This window comes from Merops nubicus, unplaced genomic scaffold (genome assembly GCF_000691845.1).
Source record: "Merops nubicus isolate BGI_N331 unplaced genomic scaffold, ASM69184v1 Scaffold12658, whole genome shotgun sequence".
In the NCBI taxonomy this organism is placed as follows: domain Eukaryota; kingdom Metazoa; phylum Chordata; class Aves; order Coraciiformes; family Meropidae; genus Merops; species Merops nubicus.
This window is the reverse complement of record NW_008623687.1, coordinates 1-23,764: the sequence shown is the minus strand read 5'-3', so window position 1 is coordinate 23,764 and position 23,764 is coordinate 1. Positions and strand designations below refer to the sequence as shown.

The 23,764-nt window shown below is 38.9% G+C and overlaps 1 protein-coding gene across 1 annotated transcript; it reads right to left on the bottom strand.

The window, feature by feature from the left end:
• Positions 1-456: 456 nt before the first annotated feature.
• Positions 457-21,883, bottom strand: LY75 (lymphocyte antigen 75; the record flags this gene model as incomplete). The annotated part of the gene is made up of 20 exons (XM_008945160.1): positions 21,509-21,883; positions 20,383-20,556; positions 19,933-20,097; positions 19,254-19,364; positions 18,425-18,565; positions 17,407-17,595; positions 16,606-16,763; positions 15,626-15,736; positions 14,298-14,386; positions 13,472-13,644; positions 13,094-13,290; positions 11,604-11,746; positions 6,021-6,102; positions 5,391-5,462; positions 3,969-4,092; positions 3,077-3,112; positions 2,631-2,806; positions 2,253-2,317; positions 945-1,021; positions 457-593 (listed from the first exon to the last, which is right to left on the bottom strand). Coding segments are annotated over exons 1-20 (2,751 nt in total), but the record flags the coding sequence as incomplete, so codon positions are not given.
• Positions 21,884-23,764: the final 1,881 nt, after the last annotated feature.

Genomic DNA, 23,764 nt, shown 5'->3' with positions numbered 1-23,764 from the left:
TTAACTCTTTAAAGCTGCTCCTAACTCCTAAAAGTGTTAAGTCTTGAAGGCAGCTTAGGAAGAAGAGTGTGTGCCAGCTTGCTGCCTGCCTTACTAAGTGAGAGAATTGACGCTTCTGTCACAGAAACCTCACCCTCTCCCTTTCTATTCCTCCTCCTTCGAAGCGGAGCCCAAGACTAGACAATACAAACCAGTGTTCTAGGACCTAAACATACAGTGACAGGAAAGAAAAAAAAAACCCTAGAAATTACTGCTTTGAAATTCAGAAACCATCAATCCTTCATATGGGACAGAGAAGTGGGGGAGATGATTTTAATCACTACACAGTTTTTGAAAGCAACCTTCCGGTCCACTTCTGAACACAAGGGCTACTTCCTCACCTCTTTCAGCAGGGCACTCCAGCTTACTAGACTATGAAAAATAGGTAAGATTGGCTGATCTGTATTATCTCTGTACCTTATTCCGGAACTGATGCCAGCCTTTAGGGCAACCTCCTTTAGCAGGGCGGTAACTGGGATCATGTTTCTCTAGTAAAGAGGCATTATTTTTTTCACATATGAAGGGCAGTTTCACATTACAGTTAACTGGGTAGTCTGCAGAAACAAGTTTTAAAAAACAGTTACGGTAATGCCTCTCACACTCCGATTGCCATGCATACTTTACGACTAATTAATTTATGTCATAACAAGAGTGATAATCAATCATAAAAATTTGTTATCTGAATTCAGGTTTCCTTTGTCATCAAGAAATATTACCATGGCTTCTACCATTAAGGAAGAAATAAATGATTCAAAATTCAATCAGATTATTATCAAGAAGCCATTCACTCTTAATTCAATATCAGTTTACATTCAATATAAGCATCTGGGCAGAACAATAATTGTTTGTTTGTTTTTTAAATATAAGAATGACAGAGAGGGGTGAAAACATAAAAATAGCCTTACCTCTATACCAGTTCTTTCTGGAAACATACCAGCAATCTCTCAGGAATCGATCATGGAAACGTGAAAATAACTGTAAACTGGATATAAACATTTCAGAGTCAATCTCCATTCCCATGCAATCTTCAAGTGGAAACTCTGATAGCAACACAACCAGCGCAAACAAAAATTTGGGCTTGTAACTGTTTCTAGGAGCTGCCCTACAACACTGGAAAGGACAGAGGGGAAAAACTAGACTAGGAACAAACAAGTGGTATGTTCAGCAGTTATGTACCATGCCCAAATTAACTTTGTTGAGCAGAATGGGGATAGGATGTTATCTATCACCATGCTGTAATTGCAGCACACTGTCAGGACAAGTGAGAAGAATGGGCAACAACCCCTGCTTCATTTTCACAGTAGTATACTGCTACAGTATTTTGGAATGCAAAAAGTTTTCATTGTAAGAAGCCCATGATACTTTCTGCAGTCATGAAATACTTTCCACCTTAGCTCTACAGGGCTGTATTATATATATAAGCCCTCTAAGACTTTGGCATTACCTAACTGGAGGAGTGATGTCTTAAACCTATCTCCTATTCCCTGTTCTCAGCTATTTCTCAGATACCCTTAGAGGAAATAAACATTATTTTCTTCACAATCTTTTTTTTTTTTTTTCCCCTAGTTCCTCAGTTATTAACAGAGCATAGAAGTGGGCTTAGAAATCCAATAAAAGCATTTTAAAGATCAGTGGAATACATTAGCTAGTAGGACCACAGACATCAAGGATTCATGTGACAAGATGTTAAAACCCAACAGCCTGAAACCCAGAGCTCCAATACACACACAAGAAATTAATTATGAATTCAGTTATTATAAAGTTATTATGAATTAAATTTTTGATGTCAATAATGCTTGTAATGGAAATAGAACTCAGAATTTGGCAAGTAATTAAAATATTTCAACAATATTTTGAAAAACACCCACTTTCTAATTGTACATCCATACTATCTTCATCACTATTTGCTTTGTCTGAGCACTACACAGTTCTACTCTGGTTTAGGTACTGTGTGGTCTAAGTCTACTATGGCAAGAATAGCTGCAGGTACATGAACAAAAGCACAGAACAGTGGACAATGAATAATGCTGTATTTTTTTCTAGCTTAGTTCAAATTATTTATCTTACTTCTTTGGGACGATACAGAAGAAGTAACCTTTTATAAATTTGGGGATAAAATATTTTCCTATGGAAACCATTCTAGTTAACTATATTCCTAAAAAGCATACACAAAAAACCCTTACAATACAGCAAGCCATAGTTACTCTACGTACGGTGAATGATAGCTGTAGCCATAATCAATATACTTCAGCCACCACTTCTGTTCGCTGTTTGATAACTGTGGGAATAAAGAACAAAACCCCCAATATTTTACAACCCATAGAGAAACGCATATTTTACAACTCATACTTTCTCTCCAGTTGGAGATGTTTGGGGTTTTTTTCCATGCAGTTAAGGCTACTTTTAAATTTAAAAATTCTTTTACAAGACAGTTATTAAAAGAAATCTCTTTAAACTCATCTTTTCAATACAATTAAAAAACTATTAAGGCCAACAAGACAAAGAAAGAAATTGATGACAATTTTGGAAAAACTGTCAAGAAAATTTCCCTATAGTAGGAAGTATCTGTTAGACAGATTACACCCCCTTACCTTTTCTATTTGAGACAGTATTATCCTGAGTTTTGGGTAAGACGCCACAGAGGCCAAATCACTGTCATTTTTTTGACAGTAGAAAATAGCTTCCTGGAAACTCAGGTTTTTATCTGGTACAAACCACAGTTCTGCTCCATCAACAACAAGTGGGGCTCCATGAATTCCAATTTCATCTATGCAGAAGAAATATCACATGCATAAGAAATCAGTTCTGAAAAACCCATCCTCTTTTTGTGAATGTACTAAGAAATTTCATTTTGACACTGGGAAGAGCCAATGATCCTTCCTGCATCCTGAGCTCCCTCAGAGTTAAATTCTTTCAGTTGTGACCTTTGCTGGTATCAAACAAGTATTACAGTAGTAACATAACAAAACTAGTAAAAGATAGAGACTGTTAACGACTATCCAGACATAATGGAAGAACATGCAAAAGGTCCATTTACCTGGTACATACCACTCAGGTGTCTTTGGGGTGCTACCTGTCCAGAGGGGAAAAAAAAAAAAAAAAAGAATAGTCACTTCAAGTTCACCTTCTAACAAGACTTGGGTCACCAATAGTGGAACTGGATGGAAGGTACTCATGCTTCTCAGTATGCAGGATGGAGAAAATAAAAGGAGAATTTTTTTATTTTAATAGTTTAAAATAAACTGATGAAAAACTAATGGGAGTTTTGCATAGGTCAGTCTTAAACACTGGTGTTTTTCAATCCCAAGCAGAATACAAGTATCAAAATAATGTATCTACTTGTATCTCCCCACAAAAAGAAAGTTTCATTGCCTGAAACACCTTTTAATAAACAACCAAAATATAAAAGCCTACTGGATTACAGCATCTCTCATACTTCATGGGAAAACCTGGATCTGTGCAGATACCCATGCCATTCTTCTGCATTCCCACTCTTTTGTCTCACTACAATGAGAAGCTAACGTACAAGTTTTACCAGAAGGCAGCCAGTTCATCTAAGGCTGCAGCAAACTGCATACCCAAGATGTCTGCTACCAAGAAAGATTAAGTAAAGTCCACAAATGCTGCAATTCAGTGGGTTTTTGTCACTTGACATAGTAAGAAGTCACTTCTTGCTTCATGGGACAAGAAACAATATGGGAGCAGTGATACTGTGTCCTCCTTGTGGTCATTTTCTGATATATCTTTGAATATTATAAGTGTGCATCTGTTTGCATGTGATACAGACAAGACATCTTGAGGTATTGTCCTCTTAGCAGTTCAGAAAGGAAATGGTAAAATCTTATTTGCAAAGTTTCTGTTATTGGGCAATAATAACTCAGTGGTAATAAACTCTCTTACATTAATAAATGGATGTAACTGTAGTTTACCTTTTGTTATCTGGCAGACCCATTCAAGTTTAGCTTCACAATCAAAAGGCTTGAAGTAGAATTCCAGGTCTCTGCCTTCATGGAAGTAAAACCTCCACAATGACCTCCTTGAAAATTGTGTGGTCTGTATAAAAGCAGAAACAGAGAACTGAGTGAGTATGGCATAGGCCTCTGAAATGTGAAATGAAACTGTATTAAAAACGTAGTTTGGCAAAATTAGTATATTTTACTGTGGTGTTAGTCCCACAGCTTACTTTGAAAAAAAAAAAAATTAGCAGATACAACTGTAACTCTTCAACTTTTAACTCTCCGTGCAAGGCAAGTTTGTGAAGCAATTAGATGAAGGGCTTAAGTTTGCTGCCCTGAAATTATTTTAATTTCTGCTCAGAACAAACCATCTGAACTGACATTTTTATTTAAGATTATTTCTTACAATCAAGTTTAAAATCTGACTTCACTCTTGCTGATATCTACAGTAAAGAGAATTTTTTATTATTTAGTGAAAGAACATGTCTATACCTAGCAGGCAGAGAGGGAGGTTACTATATTCAGTATCCCCTACAAACCGTTTTCCTCTTGTCTAAAATTTTTTATAGCTTAATGCTGACAGGAGGTCATCCTGGAGTCATGAACACAGGAGAAGAGAATGAGGGGAAACAGCCATGAACAGAAACAAAGGGATGCAGCTACCCTTTCCTTCAGTAAATCCTAGAAGCAGATGTCATTCTAATTAGGTTAAAAGAAGGGATGGTATTGGCATGATCTTGCAAGAAGTCACATGATGCTTCAAAAAAGCTAAAGGCCATTATAAAACTCGTGCCATCAAGACTGAATTAAGCAATGAAGAACATAATTAGGAATTAAGCAGAGACATGAATTACAAACCGACACAGTGCTTACAGTCTATTTCACAAGCAAGCAAGGAAGTACACAAGCAAACCACAATAAACACAAACACATACTCTACCCTGGCTACTGCATTCCCCTACTTTAGGTTTCAAACTTTTTCTTAATTTGCAGTTCAGAAAAACTAATCTAGATTTTAAAAGTTACTGGTATGGCTGTTTGCTTTTTTTGTTTTAAACTCACGTTACATCCTTAAATGTTACGTGTAATATACAAGAGATACATAACATGGCATTATGCAACAGAGAATAGCATTGTTATAAAGTATTTGGTAGTTCCAGAGAAGTCTTATGGAAGGTTATCATTAGCACAACACTTGCTTCACAAGAAACTGCTTGAATAAGGGGAAACTGATAACAAGTGAGTGTGGATTGATAGAAGGAACACTATCAGCTTCTTCATTATGCAAAGAAAACAGCTCAGCCGTGAACATAAAATCAACATGTGGCTGGCAAAAGCCTCCAAGTACTGCCCTGTAAAAGTATGCAAGCTGTTAGTAGAAACCATGAAACTAACCTTTAACGCAGCACAGTCTCTTGTGTCATATTCGTCTTCTAGATAGTCAAGTGGCATAACAACACTAGTTACCTGCAGGATAGGCAGGAGGAAAGAATCATTAGAACTATTTTTGCTATGGTAATTCCCAGAGATAACCATCCAAACCTGAGATCCCATTATGTATATCACAATTAAATTGCAAGTTAAATGGCAGTTACAGATCAGTTTTGAGTCTGTTTACTTGTTATTATGGGGGGGGGGGAGAGGGAGCCAACTCCCAATTTCAGGCAGATAAATAAATGAGTGAGATTTTTTGAGGTATCAAGGAGATTAGCTGATAAGCCCTATCCTCTGTTGTGGCATGAAGATATTTTGCTCCCTCCATCAGCTCTTAGATGTTTACTACTAAATTTCTGTTAAAATATTTTAATGCAGTAGAGACAGAAAACAGGTTAACCTTATTAAAGGTATGTTTTTAATTGGAAATCTGCCTCGATGGCAGCTCTTAAATGCTCAATATTCTTGTGAATTATTCATCTGTTGAAGGATCTGCCGTATTTTAATTGAAATATTTATGAATTTACTTTCAATCCAGTGCAAGTTGAAACAAATCTGGACATGATGTTTCCTGGTTAGAAGTTAACTTACAGGTTTATCATCACTCCATTGCCAGGTTCCCAAAGAATCTGGACTCCTCTTATTCATTCCAATCCATACCCATCTGTCATTACTGTAAATAAACAAGACAAAATCTTAAGCCAAGTATATGGTTCAGCTCATTTAATAGAAAGACTGACCTACGTCACAGCATTACTTATGATTTAAGCAGTAAAACCAAAAGTTTACTACTGCAGGTTGTAGCAGTTCAAAGAGGAAACAGGCATAAGGGCTAGGACCTCTTTACACTTTTCTTTAAGAACATATTTAAGTTTGTCTTTCTCTGACCACGGAGAAAACTACTAAATCAGAGAATGTCTTTGTTCACTGCATCACCACTTCATCAGTTGTCGCTTGATATAAAGGTCTCTTTCCACACTTTCTTTCAGAATCACACACAGAGTGGTTATTTGGCTTGCTTCTTCTCTTGTCCATCTCAGGTTGTCTTTCTCTACACCATCAGCTCAAATATGCTCTTCCTCAACCACAAGAAAATTTCTACCCATACAGAATAAACGGCTTCCTATTTCCCATAAGCTTGTCAGTGATATCAACAAACTAATCGTTGGCATGTATTTCAATCATGCACCTTCATAAAAGAGGCATAGATGTAAATGAGCACATAGCACCACTGACTCCAGTGCTCACACAAAAGAATGGCAACTGAAATTTTACTCCATTTTGCAAAACTATAGTTCAGGACTGTATTTTTTTTTTCTAGATTTTACCTCTTCATTTTTCATAAGCAGGGGATGCTTAAATTCAGAATTTCCGCTATGCTCCAAGGTACAAAGTTCCCCTCAAAAATGGGTTTACAATAAAAATACTTAAATCAGCAGTAACAGCTTTTACCATACTCTGCTACTGCTTATCAACCTAAACATATCATAGGACAATGAAATATGTGCTAGTCAAACTGCCAGGTTAGTTTTGTATGGCAGCCTCTACTTCTGGTCCAACAGTGATAGTAAAGTATTGATGCCACATAGTACAGGGCTCTTGTAAAACTCTATCAGGAGTACTATTCCATAAACTTGTGTTGTACCAAGTACAGAGACGGAATACAGGATATTTGAGGAAATTAAGAGTTTAGGTTACTAATAAGAATTAAGGATTTTCTTGTCTAGCTTTGCAAAAAAAAAAAAAAAAACAGAGGGAAAGGATACAGTTATTCTTTACAATATATTAGGGTACTAAACCCCCAAGAAGAAAGGGCTACTTGAGCAGAAAGGCTATTGTGCCTTTGTGGAACCATAAGGAGGATATAAATTTAGGCTCAAAATTGTAAAAAGATGTCTGACCAGCAGAGGTCAGAGTTTGGACCAGGCTCCAAAAAATTTAGTGCTGTCAAACTCAGTGATTTTAAGAGAGAACTTGGAAAGTTTATGAAAATAACTTTATTACATGGAGGGATGGACTCAACACCCAGGCTTATATGTATAAGTGATATTAATCATGGGGCAATTTTAAGACATTCTTTGTTAAGAATGTGCCACTACCTTTCTATACACATCACTATAAAGATGGTAAACTGAGCTTGAAATAGTTGACAGTACAACACCAACAAACAGCAGCTCACTCCAGAGTATGTGAGCCAAGTACATGAAATCCAAGAAGGGCAATAGCATTTTATTTGGTAATGTTTCCATTAGGCATAAAAGCATCAGCAATCAACAAATCTTACATTTGTTTTTTTTTGTTTGTTTGTTTGTTTTTTTTCTCAAGTCCAGTATTAATTTTCTGACATTGGTGTGATAGTGTGATCACACTAGTGTGATCTTATCATCCTGAATAGTCTCTAGTCTTTTAATGATATTACTAAGGAGCCTTTGAAGAGACTAAATTCCCCATATCACTCCAGAGGGGAAACTGTAAGTCAAATATTCACAGCTGTCAAGCGGCTAAAGTGGCTTTCGGCAATTTCCCTTTAGGATTTTATTCTTCTGTGATTCTTCTTTCCAATTATGAGTCAGACATTGCATAACCCTCCCCTCCTAATTGTCACCTACAGGCTTAGTGTGGTTTAAGCAATTGATCATCACAGAGGAATATCTACTAAAAAGAATTTTTTTTAGTAGAAAAGACATTCATTTCAGGAGGATCTGCAGTAATTACCTGAGAAAGTAGAGCAATTTTTCAAAGTCTTTCAGCTTGTATTTGGCTTTTATGTAATAAGTAAAAAAAAAAAAAGTTTAAAGCGTGACAGGTCAAGAATTTGTCTGCTTATCTTACTGCCCTGCAAATATAACATTTTCCATCTGACTGGGCACTTATATATTAACGTACATTTTTTGTTTCTTTTGGAACTGTTCAGACATGAGAATAAGTAATTCAGTAACTGCTACACTATCCTGGGTAGCACTTTTAAGCTTAAGTAAAACGTTTTGATAGCCCTCTGAAATGATACTATCATTTCATCACAGAAAAGAATTCCACTAGGTATTTATGATAAATGTGAAGTAGGACTCTCTACTGCAACTAAGCTTGCAGCAATGAATTTACTTGTACTTCAGGTATCTGTCTCCTCACTGCAAAACATTTAGAATTCATCTTATACACTGGTATCAAACCTAGACTATTGTGAGTTATAACATAAAAAAATAGGTGTCATTTGTGGTTTACAATGGACTCCACACTGATTAACAATGAAAGACTCTAAATTGCCAGCAATCCCTGCAGAATACCGGTAGCTTTTCTCTCACACAGAACTAAAACTTCCATAAAAGTCAATGTTGTGTAGGAGTAGATAAATACAGTTTAGATCAATGTGAAGGGAATATAAACCAGCAATTTTTCTACTGTCCTATTCTAACTGCTGAAATAGAAAAACTAATTTTTCTGTCCCTTATGTCAGCTCCAACACAAGATTAAGAGACTAAGTGAAGTTACTGTGGCTTGTAGTTTGACCTCTTGACAACAGGTAATGTGTATGACTGGGCCAACTCCCTAATGGTGCAATTTAATGCACTGTTTAATCCTAGGCAGTGCTGGCCTAAAAGTGTATATGAAGCCCGTTTGACCTTTTGCTTTTCCCTCTGTAACAGACTACTGCCACCAGCTGAATGCTCATCACCTACTCTTTAGCAGGAGACAAGAGAAGCTGTATTAATGCAATTACTACAACTTGCATCTCAGCTTTACTGCTGTTTTGGTCAGTGTGTTGAGAATAACATTTTTTTTTTTCTTGAAAGCTTTAGTGTTAGTGAGGCCTTCCAGATTCAGAACAATTACAGCAGCAGAACTGTGCATATAAAAGGCAACTGATTTCTTTCCCAGTCAGGTGGACACCTTGGACACCTCATTGAAATGTTATTTCTAAGTAATCCAAGCTGCTACTCTCCTTGTATCCAGCAGCACTGCCAGCTATAAGCTGCAGAATGCTCACCAAAACAATCCTGGAGGAATAGAAACAACTGCACAGGATCTGTTCTGCCTGTATCACATCCCTCAAACTGTAGAGAGGTTATCTCCTATTTCTTCTAGACGAGAAGGCTGGCAGGCAAACTTTCTTTTCCTTTCCAATGGCAACCACCCAACTTGGCTGGAGCAATTCTAGCTCTTATTTGCCTCTAAGGTGGAATCCGAGTAAAGAACAGAATGGACTAGGCAAACTGCCCTTTTCTTGGTGAACCAAACTGACTTTTGCTAACATTTAAAAACAAACAGTTCTCAATGAGTCACTGGACAACTGTGCAAGGGGAAAAAAAACCCGAAACCACAGGAGCCAAGGTGTGGCTCTTTCCCCAAGCTGAAATGAATGCTCTGAATGAATAGTTTAAGGCAGGGTTTGCCCCGATGAAGTGCAGGGAACACAGATGCATGCCAGCACACTACAGCAGCCAATCACATCTAACAATATCTGAGGGAGATTGTCCCAGTTACCTAAATTGTTTGTTATCGGTGAAATAACTCATTTGGTTTCTTCTCTCCTATCTCAAATGAGCTTGTTTTCAGACAAGCTACACTTGACTCTTGATCTCCAAAATGCTTTATATAATCACTACCTCTGAGTAATTTAAAAGCATAGCTAACTTAAACACTTCATTATGTTATCTAAACAAACACACACTACTTAAAAGACTTCAGGCAATATCAAATACACAGTATTTCTGTTTGGGACATTCTGCAGTGCTTGAAAAGGGGTTAATCCAGATGAAAATACTGTGGTTTGGGTTATATTTGACACATGCAGTTACTGCAACACTGACTGCAATTCAATTTATACTGGGCTCAATACATTGTGCCTTATTTAAGTTCTGGCAGAATAATACTGAAATACTAGGACTTTCCTTCTTCCATGCTAAGTTAAATTTTCTGAAATACAGTAGCATCATGTGCCAGCTGACTTTCTGGAAAGACAGAAAAAAATGTCTCCACCTTAACAAAAAATGGCCATTAACTATAATTAATACCTCAGATGGTCTGCAAGATGAAAAGTAGTCCTGAGTACTTGTAGGAAAATAAAATCATTTACTTCTCCGTTCATGTTTCATATTAGATTAGGTATACTAAAACAAAATTTGTAATTGCAAAACAGTATACTAAGATCTATAGCTAAAAGTAATTTGTGCACCAATTTTTATTTCAGGGTCTCTAGTCACTTTAGCAAAGGAATCACAAGTGGCTTTTATACAAGCTAAACCGTCTATATATAGAGCACACAAGCTTGGTTTTGCCTCTTATTAACATAAACACTGAGTAGTTTTCGTGACTTGTACACTTTCTAAAAAAAGTTCACTGGGTTTTCAAGAAAGCATCTCTTCAGTCATCAAGTTTTAAAATTTCATCAGTGTTGCACGCTGGCAGCTTCTAAAATAATCCCAATTTAGTTTGTTGATGAAAAAATTTAGAGCATATAACTGGCAGCACTTGAGTTTAAGCTGGCAAAAGTTCTGAAAAAACAGGTTGCCAATCAAAAAAAACCATTACACAACGATCTGACATCACACCTATGCCTAATAAAGCTTTGGAGTGACAGTTCCTTTGATTAAAAATAGAGTCTTAGACTCATAAATTATGTAGCATTTAATTTGTTGATACCAGCAAACTCAACACACCCATCTAATGCCCATATAGTGTTATTGCAGTTATGCCAAATGGGATCTGCGCCAACCAGATTGCTGGACACTACATTACTCACATTTTCAAGACAGTAGTACCCAGTTTAGTCATCAAGTATTTAATGAATAAAGATGAGACCTATCTGAAAAACTGAAATAATAACTCATCTCTAAAGAACATATCAGTGAAAAGTAGAAACAGCTACCATCTAGTTGCACCAAAATTCAACAAACGTAAATTCGTGCAATGGAAGATGCTTAAAGCAAATCTCTCTTTTCCTGCACTCCTCTAGCAATGTGAAATATTTGTCCAAGCTGTGCTCCCTTGACATTTTCCAGGAAGGCAGTGACATGACCAGCAGTTCAAATGCCACATCTAGCCTTTTTTACTGTGGGAAACACAGCCCCTACTGCACGCTACCTCATACTTGCCATTTGGGGTCAGCAGCAGCACTTGCGATCTGCTGCAGAATGCAACCGAAATAAAAATTTTAGTGCATGGCTGGTTTGTTACCTGATTATTTTTCTCAGGATAGAATGAAGTGCCTTGATTTCTTCTGAGTGACTGAAACTAGGCAGATGGCCTCCAAGGGCTTCACAGAACCTTTCCGCCTCTTCCCAGGTCCTGGTTCGCAGCACTCTTTCACTGTGGAAAAACTTCAAACACAGCCAAACATCAGAGCAGAAAACAACACAAATGACAATATTTTTTAAACACTTCTACTACGACTCAAACATGGCCACCCTAGGCAGGAATGAATAACTGATGTTTCCATAGGGAAAGTGCTTGACTCCTTAACAGTGATTTTATATTTTTCATTTTGTTTGACAACAGGCAGACTCTGAAGTTAAGCTGACAACATTTGTTTCATATGCAGCATATTCCATATGGCAAAATTACTCTGTTTTTGTTTACCACAAAGATTTTAGAAAACAACACCCAACCCATTCCAAAACTGCAAGCCTAACAAGAGGTTTTAAGGGATGTTGCTCTTCCTAACTTAGGGTGAACCGCAAAGCCAGGTGTTCACTGAATCCAGGACCCAGCATTTGAGTGCTGCAGGTGAATAAAGTTTTTTGTCATGCCCTTTGCTACCTGTATGTATCAGAGTTGCATATCTGGCTTATACACCACAGCTAACATGTCCACTTGATCCCCTTGACTTCAGTTCAAGACAATTCCCATCAGCTGTATCTCTGCACAGACACGCTGCACTCGGTCAACACGCGTTTAGGAGAAGCTGCCAGCGCCAGCTGTCAAATCCCATCAGCTGTGGGACAGCTCTGCCACACATCAGCTAGACCCATCCCTTTGGGAGCCTTGCCCACAGCCTTGTTATTCAAGCTGGGTTTCCCCACTTGCCATATGAGCTGTTTACAAGACATAGTTCATTGCAGACACTGAGTCCAGAAATAATGAATAAACAATCCAATAAACAGCCTTAGTTTTAACTTGAGGGGAAAAATATGCATTTCTAAATGCAAACTTGTTTAATTCCAGCTAAAGCACAGCTGCTTACTTCAAAAATGGTAAAATACAACTGAGGCTGCGCTTTTTTGATAAAGTTTGATATCCACATTCAAAGCAGAGAAAATCCCACCTCTCCTATCTACACTCTTCGGGTACAGAAAGGAAAAAGACAAGGGGAGGTGGTGGAAAGGTGTCTGCGTGCCAGTCGGTGGCAGGCAGGCTGGATGCACACACAGCACCCTCCACAAGGACCAGGCTCCCAGAGCCGGCAGCGCAGGCTGAACGCTGCGGCCCCACTCAGCTCTGAGGTGCAGAGCCGGCCGCGGGAAGCCCCGGGCGAGGCGCATGGCGCCCCTCAGCGACAGCAGAGGGGGACGCCTGAGAGTACACGAAGGCAGGCAACCTGCATCAACATGAACTCCTCCTCCCAGGTAAACACCCTGCAGAGCAGCCACATGCCACAAAATGGCTAGTCACACACTTGCTGCAAGGCAGTCATGAACAATTAACATCTAACAGGAATAACATTTTACCTTGTAGCAGGCAAGGCCAGATCCATTGTGCCACCCAGGGGGACAGGGATCAGTTGGCTTTGGGAGTACTTCTGGTTCCTTAGGCAGCCCAATATATTTTTTGCAGATAGAAAACGCTTTTGTGGTTTTACAGTCCTTAGTTTCCCACTTTCCAAGAGAATTTCCACTGGGCATGGCCACACATCCTCCTGAAAATTCTACGATTAAAGCCACCAAAGACATATTTAAAAACTGTTGGCTGGTTTTTAAAAAAAAATATCCATAGATTTATGAAAGATTATTTTACTACATGCTTGGAGTTCTGTAGCATGGTACTCCAATGATTGCTCAATGTAAAATGATAGCATATTTACATACTTTTTTAACTGTTAAATTTACCTGGTTGCAAGGAATTCCAGTTAGTGTATTTCACAGCTTCAGTTTTTTCACCATCCACTGTACCCCAGGAATATATTCCTGATTGGCTAATATCCTGCAAACCAGTCCAGAAGTACTTTTTTTCCACTTTGGTATGCTTTCTAATCAGACTGTTTACAAATTCTTGCTCAAATCTGAAAATTCACAGATCAAGTTGAGTCAATATTTGAAAGATATCTGAAACTATTGAGACACATTGAAAATCAGGCACATTATTACAGGAGTTAGTTCAAGTCGTTGCCCAGGCCATCCCATATTTAACATGGGGTTAGCAGGCTGGGAAGTCACATACTTCCAAGGTTTTACACTCTACATTTACCACTGTCACACTGTGGAAAATATGATTTGCTAGTTCTTCACAAAAGCAAGTCTCTTTTTTGAAGATGGAATTAAGCTTTTTTCAGTGATGACCTATGATAGGACAAGGGGTAATGGGTGCAAATTGGAGCATAGGAGGTTCAAGGTGAATATCAGGAAAAATTTTTTTACTGTGAGGGTGACGGAGCACTGGAACAGGCTGCCCAGAGAGGTTGTGGAGTCTCCTTCACTGGAGTCATTCAAAACCCGCCTGGACACCTTCCTGGGTGATGTACTCTAGGTGGCCCTTCTCTGGTAGGGGGGTTGGACTAGATGATCTTTTGAGGTCCCTTCCAACCCCTATGATTCTATGATTCTTTTTATTTTTTTTAAATAAACCACTAATTAGCATACAGAGGTTTTAGTCTCTGACTGTATCTCAAAGATCGTACTGTAAAACCTGCAAATAAATTACAAAGATGTGCTTTACCTGTTCATCACTGTAAGATTGCACTGTGCTCCAAATGAAACTTCTGTTTTATAAACCTTGTAACAGTAGTTTCCGTGTCTCTCCCATCCCTAGTTAGAGAATGAAAAACATGTTTATACATAACAACCTAATTTAGGCATTATCTACAACAGAAAATAAATCATTGCTATCATTGCCTGGTTCTCACAAGCTGGCACAGCATATACAAGAAAGAAATGCAGTGCATCACATACAAGGACCAGTATCATCAACTCTCAGATTCACAGTTCTAAGAAATAATGCAATCACAGGAATAAAATACACCACTGTTTTAGCTGGACTCTGCAGAGCCTTCTGACTGCCATGTACATTTAGAGAGAGAAACACAAGGGCGACAGCCTAGTCCTATTCAAAACAATAGGAGTTTTCATGCTGTTCCACTAATGCCAGGATACAGAGGAATAATAAGAGGTCATTACTAGTGTTTCTTCTGAAGAAAATATTTTATACTGAAAATGTGTAAACTTACAAAATTTCTCTATTATTTAAATGTTTTCCCCTATATTTACACTGAAATTTCAAGGAATATTAGTATGTTACCTCTTTGCCAGCCTACCAGTGACACCGGTATCTGAACAGCACAGAAAGCTGCGATTCTACATGCTGGCAGTCTCCAGAGAGACAGAGTAAAAATACCCTGAGGTTGTGCAGAAAGATAGGAGGAAAACATGTTTCCTGTTGCAGGCAATATGCCACACAACTGAACCAAAGAACTCTGAAGTAGATAGTAATATCATCCCAAGATTCTTCAAAACAAAAAAGACTTCCTCTCGAGTCTTATCTATGCTGTAACATGTTATACTGGGAAATAAAATGAATAAAAGTGAGAGGGTTTTTTTGGATTTATTTTAAGTGAAAGAACAAAAACGACAGCCAAGTGAAGTGTAACAGAAACCTAATCTCAATTATCAATCTCTGCATATCTTTATGCTGCAATGTGCTTATCCTAAAATTTAAAACATGCTTAAAGCAAAAAAAAACTGCACAAATGGTGTTAGAAATAACATACGTAGAAAAAGTAAATTTTTTTTTTCAACTAAACATATAAATAAACCACAACATCTCCTGGGTCCAAGCTCATAATACTTTCATCAATCAACAGCATGGTAATCCATCCAGAGCCTGCTTAGAGAACTTGAAATTTGGCTCATGCTATATCTATGTCCTTTTGCATCTAAGATGTTCCATAGATTTTATTGTATAGGCAAGAAGGTAATGGGATATAGAGGAAATACATGATTATATGAAGCTTTCTGAACCATGTGAAAGAGATACAGACTTCCTATTACCTCTTCCAATGAACAACTTTTATCTGATTTTGTTTCATTCAAAATCTCTCCTTTTTTCTTGCACACGTATTTAAATTTTTCTTCACAGGATTTGACTCTCCACTGTCCCAGCTATGAGAAGGAAAAGGAAAAAAAAAAAAAAGTATGTAAAAGTGTAAAAGCTTCCCATTTTCACAGTGCAGTTCCTGACTTTTCCTAAGGAGGAAAGCCAAAACACCTATAGCAAAAACATCAGGGGCGGGATGTCCTGGATTATATGCATAGGTGCAGGTTGGGAAGGGAGAGAGAAAGCTGACAAATGTGGAGATGTAAGGATTCCAGATCACATCTGAAAAGGGAAGGAGAGGTCAGGGTGGTGCCAGCTCTTGGATCACAGAGGGAATTGGTGCAAGGAGCATGCTCAGTTTACTGTAGAGGCAGGAGGTGACAGCTCAAAGGAGCCGGGCACATGAGCTCCACTGCCAGTCGGACAGTATAGCAGGCAGAAATTTGTCCCAGTTTTCAACTGAATATGGGAGTTTGGATACACCCTGCTTCCTCTCCTTCCCCCCAGTACCTGTCCTCTACTCTTCCCTTTAAGAGGTATCTAACCCCGTCCTCAGACAGGGTGGCCCAAATTGGGATGGAGATGACTGAACCCAGCTTTTCCTTTCAATACTTTGGCCCACCTCTTTCCTAGCTCTCTGCCACGGACAGGCAGGAACCCAAAATGCAAAACAACAAGGGCAACTGGCTGGCCAACAGCAGTGGCAGTCTCAATGCTGTGAGCAATTTCTTCCATTCTTTGCAGTACAAAGCTACTAAGTGTCAGCTAAGTAATTTTGAGAAATTTGCTTGTATAAAAATTATCTGCATTTTAAAGATTATTCCAGAAATAAAATGTTATCTGCCTGACCCCGCCTCCTGGACTTCCACACACATCAATGTTGCCTCTACTATGATGGAAAAAAACACAGAAAACACAAACACTCTATTCTTACCTCACCCGAATATGACACACAGTTAGGAGTGCTGTTGAAAGGAACTTTTGGTTCATTCTGATCCCAGTATGTAAAAACCACAGCTGATTGATCTGACCATTTGAACAAGGTTGGTACATCTTCATTCCTGAGACCCAGCCACATTTCTTCTTTGGCATCTGTAATTTAAAATTAGGATAACAGTGTAGTTTCAAAATAATATTCCACATAATTGGAAAGAAATGTGAAATCAGCATAAGTAAGCTCAGTGCACAGCATAAGTGTCACAATTCTTTTCCTTACAGCAAGAAAGCAGATTTGAGCCAAGTACAATGTATCGCCATTACCTTGTTTCTTAACCGATGTTCATGAATATAGGTTTCACAGGGAAAGTAACAAACAGGAAAAAAAACCAATAATGAACACACAAGCAAAAACAGCTCAACCAAATTTATTTTTTAGAGTGCAGACCAAATCATAAGACCAAAGAATACAGATAACATTTATCAGCTCATTCAGTAGTCAAAATATGGACCAAACTATCTGTGATTCTCTTTGAATGAGAAAATTAAACACCAACTCGAAGTAGGTTAACCCAGTAAGTAAGTAAATAAATAAATATAAATAGATCAAACCAAAACAAGAGCTAACACAGATGGCCTGAACCTGAACAGCAATACTCAGCACTTACCTGGGTACAAGCTCAGCACTAGCACCTTCATTTAAAAGCTAGAGCTTATGATAATCATATGCTAGACCACAGAAAGCGGTTCGTAATTCACGGTGCGCAGCACTTTGTGCTTTAGAAATATCCCAACTCACCATTATGAAGCATTGTAACAATCAGCTCGACATCTGCTAATGAGTGTATGCTGATGAGGTTACTCCTGCTTGCTTTGCACAACTCATCTGCCGTACTCCAAGGGGCCTGGTTGTTCATCAGCATGTAGCAAAAACCATTGTGGGGAAGCCAGCCCGAATCACAGCGAGTATCCAAGTGCCTCCACAACTCTAACAGTGAAGACAAAGAGAATCTGAGGCTTTTGTTTTATGTTGGCTAGTGCAGCAAGTTGGCATTTTTTTCATGTTTTAAATCTGGCAGCACCTTGCAAACAGCCAGAATACAGCAATCAGAATGTGCTCACATCTCTTCAGGGCTAATGTTTTAAGCAAGAGACACAGTTTAGTCAAGCAAATAGATCTGACTGAACAGCATTATGGGGATTTGTAATGGTCTGGGGCCATGAGGCAGGCAGAAGTTAGTGGGACATGCAAACTTTCCTGAACTCTTGCAAGAGTTGTTATGGATCCAGTGAAGATTACATTCGGGAAACTACCAACTCATGCACTCAGTTTTCCAGGGGTGAGCCTGGTTTCAGAGAATTGTAAGATCATTTAACTACCTCTATTTGAATTCAACAGAGTTTGATCTAAGCCTCAGGTGGGTCCCATTTTAAGTCAGTACACACCAAGAGTGAGAGAAATGGGCTTAAAGCAGAGATGGAAAGGTTCGAGGTGCAACTGTCAGCTCCAGACTTTCAGTAGCACATGAAAGAAGGTAAAAGCCATGGAGAAAAACGTGATGAAAAGGGCAGGACTGTGCTGGGAAATGCTTTATGTGTGAATGAGAAAGCTGCAAAAAATGAAAGCTGTTTGTCATGCATCATCTTGACACTGAAGATACAGAGTTTGCTTCTGCTCTGCTAAAAAACCCAAAGCTGTTGTGAAAGTGTTTTGGCAGAGACATCTCAGAAGGCTGGGGGAGGGAAAAAAAAAAGACTCCATAAATGAACATTACACTCATATTAACATACAAAAACAAAAATGCAAGCTGTCCTACCTGGGAGGCTTGAAACTTCACTGAGTGATTTCTTGCAAACATATGGAAGTGGAGTCCCACAGTGGTAACTCTGCCACTGACCTGAGGCAGCATCCATCACCACACAGCTAGTTCCATCCAGTGGGGACAAACTCTGCATATCTATAAGCAGGAACAAATAAATATAGAAGAGGACAAGTTATCAAACAGTAAGGTAATGACTGCTTCTTTTTTCTACGGCTTTTCAATACAAGGGTAATATACTTCGCACGGTAGAGCACCTTGTATTTGAAGAACATAACTTGCTTTGAAAGAAGACACCTGTCCTACCACAGGTCCAACAGAAAGTTTTTTGTAAGGCAGAAAGTTTCAGAATCAAGGAATCTAGACTTCTTTTCTAATGCTTCATCATAGAACCAGGAAGAAAGTTCTATTTGCAATACAACAAACCCTTGGCTGAGCACTTTCCCAGACTAGAAATATCTCAGGGGAGAATCCTTTTTGCATCTCTCAGTTTCCTTTGGCAGCCCCTTTCCAACCCCACTCCAAATACAGCACTGCACACTTTCTCTCAACACTAACCATAAGCCTCACCTTAACAGAAACTTGAGACAAACCCCCAAATATAAAGACACAGAGAACTCTTTTTTTTTTTTTTTTTGGCACTCCCCAGCTTCCCTTGGAGCCTCTTTGCAATGGTACTTTTTGGCTTCCCCCACCACGGAGAGTGAGTGAGTGGCTGGGTGGTGCTTACTTGACAGCTGGGTTTAAACCACCACAAGGGGGGTAAAAAAACCCCAAAGTGTGAGTTAAGTATTGTGAATGTTGTTGATACCACCAGAAACATTACCTGGGTGCCAGTTGAGAAAATTCAAAGGTTTGTGATCTGACCACTGCCAGCCTCCAGAAACATCCAGCTGATTTAAGCCAATCCAAAAGATCTCAGCAACACCATCCTTAGCTGGAGATTTTTAAAAAGAAAACCATTAGTATAAAACATTCATCCTTTATTTGTCTGCTTTAAATTAAAAATGTTATCTGCAAGGGCATGCATTTGAGGAAAGACAGATTGCTACTATAATCGGACACGCAAACTTTCTTGAACTGAGGAGGAATTTATCCACACAAGTCTTCCCTCCTAATGCCTTCCAGTGTTTTTCCTTTGGTTTTATATTCCCAAAGATACACTGGTAATTCCTCCAGGACAAGCATGAACATTAGTGAGGACAGTTTCATGAAGAGTGGGTAACATGCTGCTAGAACACCAGCTGCTACCCTAGCTTGTATTTAAGAATTTGTGGACATTCCTCATTATAAATATGAACAACAGCTAACCACTACAATGAAATCACACAGACAAATTTAAAAAAAAAAAACAAACCTCTAAAGAAAGATTAGCAAAGCACCGATGCATCTAACCACAAGCAAGTTTTCACCCAGATTTTAAAGACAGAAACCAAAATGCTGCCTTCACTTCATGTTAATTTGTCAAGAATTCCTGATATTCATATGTGAATAATTACACCTACCTTGTATGTAGCTTAATTCAGATGCATTTTGGATGCTAAGTAGATCCCCCCCTTGCCTCTGGCATGAAATATAAGCTTCCTTCCAAGAAAGAGCAGATTGTGTATTAAATTGGTAGCAACTTTCAGACTCTGGGTCACGTTCCCAGATATCATGACAACCATCCTCTGTTTAAAGGAAGCAGAAGGTACTTGTAATTACAACTATACTGAAACATCACGAAAGTTTCAGAAGAAAAATTATATAAAGTAATAATGTAAAATCTACAGATTTTTATATTGGTAATCACATAGACTGCAGAGCAAGTCTGTGGTGATTGTCCTGTCCACACTGGAACAGAAAAGCCACCTGCTTTTGCCCAGCTTTACAGCAATGTGCTACACCAAGGTGGAGCCATACACATGCAAATTGAGAGAATGCTCTTGGGACATCTACTTAGAAACTCAACGTGCCTGGTTGTAAGCAGATTCCCCATTTGCCATCATGAGTATAATCTTCAGATGTGGCACACCACTTCCCACCCGTATGCGTTTCATCCTGAATGCAGTCATGATGCCATGTCTTATTATACAGGAAGGGGAACTCACAGGGTTTTCCATAGGAGTTCCCATCTTTGGTATAAACCTCTGCAGGAAAAAAAAATTAAAAGACATAGATACAAGTTGTCTAGGGGAGAAAGGACAGCGAATCAATCTTACAGCCTGTACAGACACAGCTAACTTACAAACATGCAATCTTGTTGTCACAGGTAATATACAACAATGCCAAAACTGAAAGAAATGAGAAGAAAATATTTTTCTGTACTTTTTCTTCCAAGTGAGGCATAACACAGCAGAAACTTGTCTCAGCCCTCCTAGTAAGTTAGGGATAAATACACTGTCCTGTTGAAATCCAGGCGGTTTGCAGAGTAATACAGAACAAGGCTCTAGGAATCAATACATACAGGAGAGGTAAACATTTCAAACTAAAGCCTACTGGGCTCTCCAGACTGGCCACTTTGAACAATTCAAATAAAAAGAAAATTCTGCTCTTAAATATGGTTAAGCAAGTTTTAACCACTTCTTCCAGCAAGCATGAGATTTCAGATGAGACTGACTTCCATGGCAAGCAAAGTGACTAGCAGACCAAGGCAAATGGATGGTTCCTGACAGCCCAACAGGCTGCAAGCTAGCAGCATGCACTGAATTTGATTGTACAGCCTACCAGCAAGGAAAATACACTCATACCCTTCTAACAGCAAAATTCCAATCACTGTGAAGAGGGTAGTGTCAGTTCTGATAGAAGGTGCTTGATATTTCATAATTAAATAGGCTTTCACTAACATATGAAGGGAGGGATATAAACATGCCAAGAAAGCCACATGATAACACAACTTCTGCAGTTCCGCATATTTATTTTTTATTAAAAACGCTTAAAGTTTCATACTTGAATATCAATATCTCTCTAGAGCAAAACATGCTATTGCTTTACTGATCAGTCTTTTCATATGATTAATATTAAGAATTTACTGGCATAGTCATGGAGCAAAAAGCCCTTAAGAACAACAAAAAACTCCTTCAACCCTCCATGGAAACTTACCATGGTAAGGATACTGACATACATCACCCGAGGAACTGTTGCTTCTCCACTGGTCTGTTGCATTGACGCTTGCAGTTACATAGGTACCCTTAATAGTCACTTTGTACTGAGATGCCCCGAAGATGGAACCATCAGCACACCGCCACCACAGCATTAGTTCTGAGTTACACTCAACCATTTTCAGACGAGACAGTGATTTGGTGAATATATCAAGTCCCAGGCACTGCTTGGACCCCAAATGAAAGAGGCGATTCCGGGATACCCATTTCCATAAAGCCTCACTTGTCTCCTCGCAGTCATCTATCACTATTCGTGAGTTTTTGACTTGCATGCACTTGTTCAGTGTGTCATGGCGAATGGTAAAAGCGCTATTGCCTGTATAAGAACAGATATCCACATATGGGTATGATTCAATATCACTTTTGCAAGAAGTTCATTTTTTAAAGTGTAATCACATTCTGAGACACACTGCCAGAAAAGGAAAGCAGTTGCTGTTTGCACATTATACCATCTCTTTCGTATAAGCCACACTAAGTGCATTTGCCTGCCCTTCACTTTCTCTTTACTTCTTTTACTACTTCTGGTGGGAAAGAGATCTCTTTCAAAGTTATCGTAAAATGAGACTGTTTTCTAAATCAAATCCTACTGATGAGAGTTCCTCCTTTAACACATGCTAATTGGATCAACCCCTGATTAATGTGCAGGCTTACTGGCTAAAGAATTTTATCTTCATGCCTATCTGCAAATGCAGTTAACATGCAGCAGGTACCATAAAATGCAATTAGTAAGAACCTTCACTTAGTAAGCAATTTTTTTTTTTTTTTAAATTGTGTATCATATATGATAGGCTCATATGTGAACCAGTTTGTGGGTGCAACTGCTCTATTACTAACAGGCACCGCTTTCAGGAGAAAATTAATATCTCACCAAAGATGCCACACAAATATTAGGAGTATCACATTCAAAATTATACAGGAACCCTAGTTTCATTTTCAGCTGTGACATGGTTTGTCATTAAAAGCAAACAAACAAAAAAGCTGACAAAGCATAGTATTCAATTGTAAAAAAACATGGATCACCCTACTGACACAAGCTGACACCTCTGTCAAGACAAGAACATCTCTGTGACAAGGCGGCAGTAGGTTTAAGCCAAGCAAGAAAAAAAATCCACTACAACTATTTCCACACTAGAATAAAGATGGCCTCACAGTGTAAAACTTTCACTAACTAGCTTGAAATGGACCTTGGCTGTCCCAGACCCACAAGCCTATTACTCTGCTGTTTAAACACAGAATCTGCTGAGTAGAGTTTTGTATTTAATAGTAACGCACTGTCAATCACATTCCTACTGCGTTTTTTTAATATGACTTAATAATAGGTTTGGCTGAAGAGCAAGGAAAACATTCAGTGATGTTACGCAGTGAATTTTACCACTATTTCCCTGTATACTTCTGAATTTTCCACTGTGCAAGTGCCAAGAGTATCTAAATAGTACTGAGCTGGTCAAACTGCAAAGAAGAATCTCTAAGTCAGCTAGCTACTGGACTGTTTTTATCTAAATCACACATTTCAACCCACTGTCTCTCTCATCCTCTCTGTTAACTAGACACAAAATTTTAACAATGAATCCTGCTTCTGTGGCATCTTTTTACCCTGTACTTTTTCAGCACTGTATCTGCGTTTTCTTCTCCCCTTCAGACTTTTTTTCTTCTTTCTACTTGGTACATGTTCTCTGGCTTTTCCCAGATCTTCCCTTTCCTCATTCTTCTTTCGCTTCTTCCTATGCAACCCTCATTCTGACATCAAGAACAAACCCCGAGAAAAATTGCTGCTACTGTCTCACAAAATCCCTCTGTACAGCCATTTATAATACCAGCTCTTGCCATGAAGTTTTACCTGGCATCTCTAGCTACAAAACTGCACCCGTTACTGTCAAAGTAATAATACGTGAGGTGCAACTATACAGCAAGGACCTGAACTCATTTCCCAGCAGCTCTCACGAAACTAGCGGCTTTGGCTTGCAAGACTCTGCTCGACGTGGAACTTTTCCACCTGTTTCCTGGCGGGCTGGGTAAGCCGCCTTCCCCTTTCTCTCTGCGCGTAAGACAGCGAATAAAACCGTCGGCGTGCCGCCCCGCGGGGGACCTGCCCCGCTTCGGGTTATTTCTCCTTTCCAGGTAACAGGCCCCGCACCGCTGGCACCGGGAACACGGCACCCGGCGGCGGCGGGGCAGCGGCTGCTTTCGCCACGCCGCG